Here is a 3,944-nt window from a genome sequence, read left to right as displayed (position 1 = left end):
TCTTGATAAAAAAAAAAAAAAAACATTACAAAATTAAATAAGTGCATAAATTTAATACAAAAATACCTAAGCTCATCCATTATAAAAATATACACAACAATATAATGGAACTGGATTAAAATATTTTATAAGTACAACCTCAAAGTTTATTTGACTAATAATTAGGTTTACTCACTTTATTAAATGACTCATATCTTATAATCATTAATTGGAATAATTCTACTTAAAGTGAAGATAACACCCCCATTAATGAGGATACATATGTGAGCCAACTTAACATATACGAAGCACAAACAAATCATTCAAACATATTTAATTTCTTTTAATTCATTATCTGATGATAAACTTTCACGGATAATCTTGGCTTTCCCAGTGCAACTAGTGGCTTAGCTTTTGTGGTGTCCCTTTCATATTCAGAGAGATCAATGGTTGATTCATTGGGAGGCGCAATCCAAGTGAATCCATGAAGCAACCTTGCAAAGAGCATAATAGTCATTGTAGACCCAAGTGTGATTGCAGGGCAGCTTCGTCTTCCAATACCGAATGTGAACAACTCCAAATTTGGTTCAGCCAAAGTCACACGACATGCATCGTTCTTCAAATGTCTTTCAGGTTTAAATTTTAATGGTTCTTCCCAAACTCTTGGATTGTGGCCAATACCTTGCCTCCTAATAAGAATATGGCTACCTTTTGGGATGAAATAATTGGCAACAATAGTATCTTCCATTGAGACATGAGGAACATTGAAGTCTGCAATTGGGTGAAGGCGAAAACCTTCTTTTAAACATGCCTTCACATAGTTGAGTTTTGGAATATCTGATTCTTCCACTAACCTCTCTTTTCCTACCACACTGTCCAATTCTTGAGTAGCCTTTTGAAGCATCTCTGGTTGATTTATCATTTCAGAAAGTACCCATTCAACATTATTATATGGATTATCTATTGCTCCAACTGCAATTTCCTGCCAAGAGGCACAAATGTTCATATTCATCTTTATCAACCAAAAAAATAAATCTCATAACAATATTTTAGTCAACAATATTCATAACTTCTAATTGGTTTCGGACTTTTACTTTTTTTTTTTTTGTATTGAAATTGTTTAATAAATGTATATTTAAAAAAACTTTTTAATTATTTTTATAATTTGTAAAAAAATTATCTCATGATTAATTGATTAGATTAACAAGGTTAAATTAGATTAAAAGTTAAAGTTAATATATATATACAACCATGAGATAACTTAATTTATTTTATTTTATTTAATAATAAAAAATATGTCACAAAAAATAATTTATTATTTAATTTGAAAATGATTGAGTAGAATTTACTTATTGTATATTGTAATTTTTGAATATTATTAATTCTGATTAATGTTTCATGTATCAAAAGCAAGATCTATCTTATTTGTTTAGTTATGTATATTTATATAAATTTATGTTAGCAGAATAGGATAAATGCAGTTTTAAAATTATATGTTTCAAAAAGAATCATTGTTCCGACAAATTATATGATTAATAGATTTGTTAAGGAACCTTTTTCTTATGCGCTGGTTACTACATATCCAAATTCAACTGTGTTACCTATATATTAAAATTAGGATAAATTATTTAAATAAATCAATTACATCAAAATATTATTTATATCATTTAAAATTAAAATTGATATGTGTATCATTCAAAATTTATTTTTATATAAATTGAATTAAGATAATTCGAATTATAATTTTTAATAATAATTTAAATTAAGATAATTAGATTTACTAGGTCATGTTGAAATGAGCATAAATGGAATTAAGTAAATTCGATTTATGCATGCATTAAGTAAATCGAATTAAGAATAAAGATTTGATGCATGCATAAATTTAATCACGTATAAATCGAATTTACCTAATTTATGTCCATCTCAATAATACATAGTAAATTTAATTATCTTAATTTAAATTATTGTTAAAAATTATAATTTAAATTGTCTTCCTTCGATTTATATAGAGATAGACTTTGGGTGATACACGTATTAGTTTTGATTTTGGACGATATACGTAATATTTTGATGCAATTGATTTTTTAGGTAGTTTACGCTTAAAATTAGCCATCAAAATCGGTTATTAATATAAAATATCTGTTAAAATATAAATATACATTAAAAATAAATTAAACCACACATATATTTATACATAAATATATTAGCGGTTGATTTTAGTAAATAATTTTAGTATACAAATAGTATTTTTATCCGAATAATAATAATAATAATAATAATAATAATAATAATAATAATAATAATATGAAAAAATGAATGAGTAAAAATGTTACCATGATTTGACTTTTGATTTCCTGGAGAGTCAAAAATGGATTGTTGTTAGGATCTTTCAAAGATATAAGAACATCAAGCCAATCCTCTTGATGTGCCCTTGTCCCATTCCTCCACTGATGAATCCTTTCTTCAATTATGGGATCATGGTACTTCCTTATGGTATTAGTAGCTTCCTTCAATATTTTTTTATGACCTTCAAAATCAAGCCACCACAACCATGGAAGATAATCGGAAACAGAAAATGCATAAATGTGCCTTATCGCAATGAAGAGTGATTCAACATACTCCAATTCCTCAGCACCTGCTCCTCCATCTTCTCTACCATTACCAAAGTACCTCTTATTGAAGAGCAACCTCCTCATCAAGTTTCCACCATATTGTTTCGTTACATTCCTCAAATCCACTAGGCCACCACCATTCTTGGTTTGGTTATACACATGGCGGACGAGGTTGTCGGCTTCTTCCGCCCTTTTGTCATGCAGCCATTGATGCCTTTTTGGTGAAATCAATTCTTCCACCATGACTCTCTTCATTTTCTTCCATTGTTCTCCAAAGGGTGTTATTGTTGTGGTTAAGTATCCCGATGAGACATATTTACTCGACCAATTCAACGGCCGTGATGCGAAAATCGCATCTTGTTTCATGAAAAATTCACGTGCAATGGAAGGACTAGTTACTAGGATGACATGAATGTTGCCTAGTCGAATGCATGCGATTTCAGTTTCGAGATCATTCATGATGTTTTGTATCCATCTGAAAGTGGGTTTGTTTGCAAGCATTTCAGGGATGTTACCAACGATAGGCCATGGTTTGGGACCTGGTGGGAGCCTAGGCTTCTTTGATTTCTTGGTTGAATCATTGTGTTTGAGGAGTTTGATGAAGAGAGGAATAATGAAAAAGAGTATGAGCAAGAAGGTAGGAGCAGAATATTCCATGGCTGAGATAATTACAGACAGTCTAAGTAAGTAGTTGAATTTGAATGATGTGTATTCTCTAAGTCTTTGGTTGAGAGTTGGTTGCGTGCATGTAACTATTATATATAGGAGTTCCATGTGCAGCTTTGCTTTGGAGATAAGATACAACTAGGTTTCATATTCTTTGAATATTTTCATTCATAATATAGAAAGAATTAAGTTTTAAATTAGTTAACATTACTTAACATTAGTCAAAATTTTTATTTTCATTGTAATTATAATTAGGGATAAGTATTGTTTTGCTCCTAATGTCGAGGGACAAAATCGAAATTATTTCTAACATAATTTTTTATTTAGAATCATTTTTAACATTTTTTTGTATTAAAATCTTTTTTTAATAAATTTTTATTTTATTACTAAATTACCTCTATTAATAAAAAAATTATAAAAGGAGAAAGGGAGAGGGGGAAGGAAAAGGGAAAAGGGAGAGGGGGAAGGGGGGACGGCGCCGGCGAAGGGGGAGCTTTCTGCTTTTGCTTGAGCTTCTGCTTCTACTTCTGTGATTGCTGCGTTGCCGGGAAGAGGAGTCCAACGCGAGGAGGGCGGCGCGCGAAGGAGAGAGAGGGATCTGAGGCTAAGCTGGGTTTCTACCACCGCCGATTTGTCCAGCTGTCGTCGCTCCGTCACCCATGAGCTGGTGGTGGTTCTGCTTCGGCT

The 3,944-nt window shown here is 30.9% G+C and overlaps 1 protein-coding gene across 1 annotated transcript; it reads right to left on the bottom strand.

Moving 5' to 3' along the window:
• Positions 1-272: 272 nt before the first annotated feature.
• On the bottom strand, positions 273-3,248 carry LOC107475187 (isoleucine N-monooxygenase 2). Its single transcript, XM_016094808.3, has 2 exons — positions 2,313-3,248; positions 273-961 (listed from the first exon to the last, which is right to left on the bottom strand). The coding sequence occupies exons 1-2, from the start codon at positions 3,246-3,248 to the stop codon at positions 323-325; spliced, it is 1,575 nt and encodes a 524-aa protein (XP_015950294.1). The 3' UTR covers positions 273-322.
• Between the last annotated feature and the right edge of the window lie 696 nt (positions 3,249-3,944).

Source organism: Arachis duranensis, chromosome 1, assembly GCF_000817695.3.
Source record: "Arachis duranensis cultivar V14167 chromosome 1, aradu.V14167.gnm2.J7QH, whole genome shotgun sequence".
Lineage (NCBI taxonomy): Eukaryota > Viridiplantae > Streptophyta > Magnoliopsida > Fabales > Fabaceae > Arachis > Arachis duranensis.
This window is presented reverse-complemented; position numbering and strand designations above follow the sequence as displayed.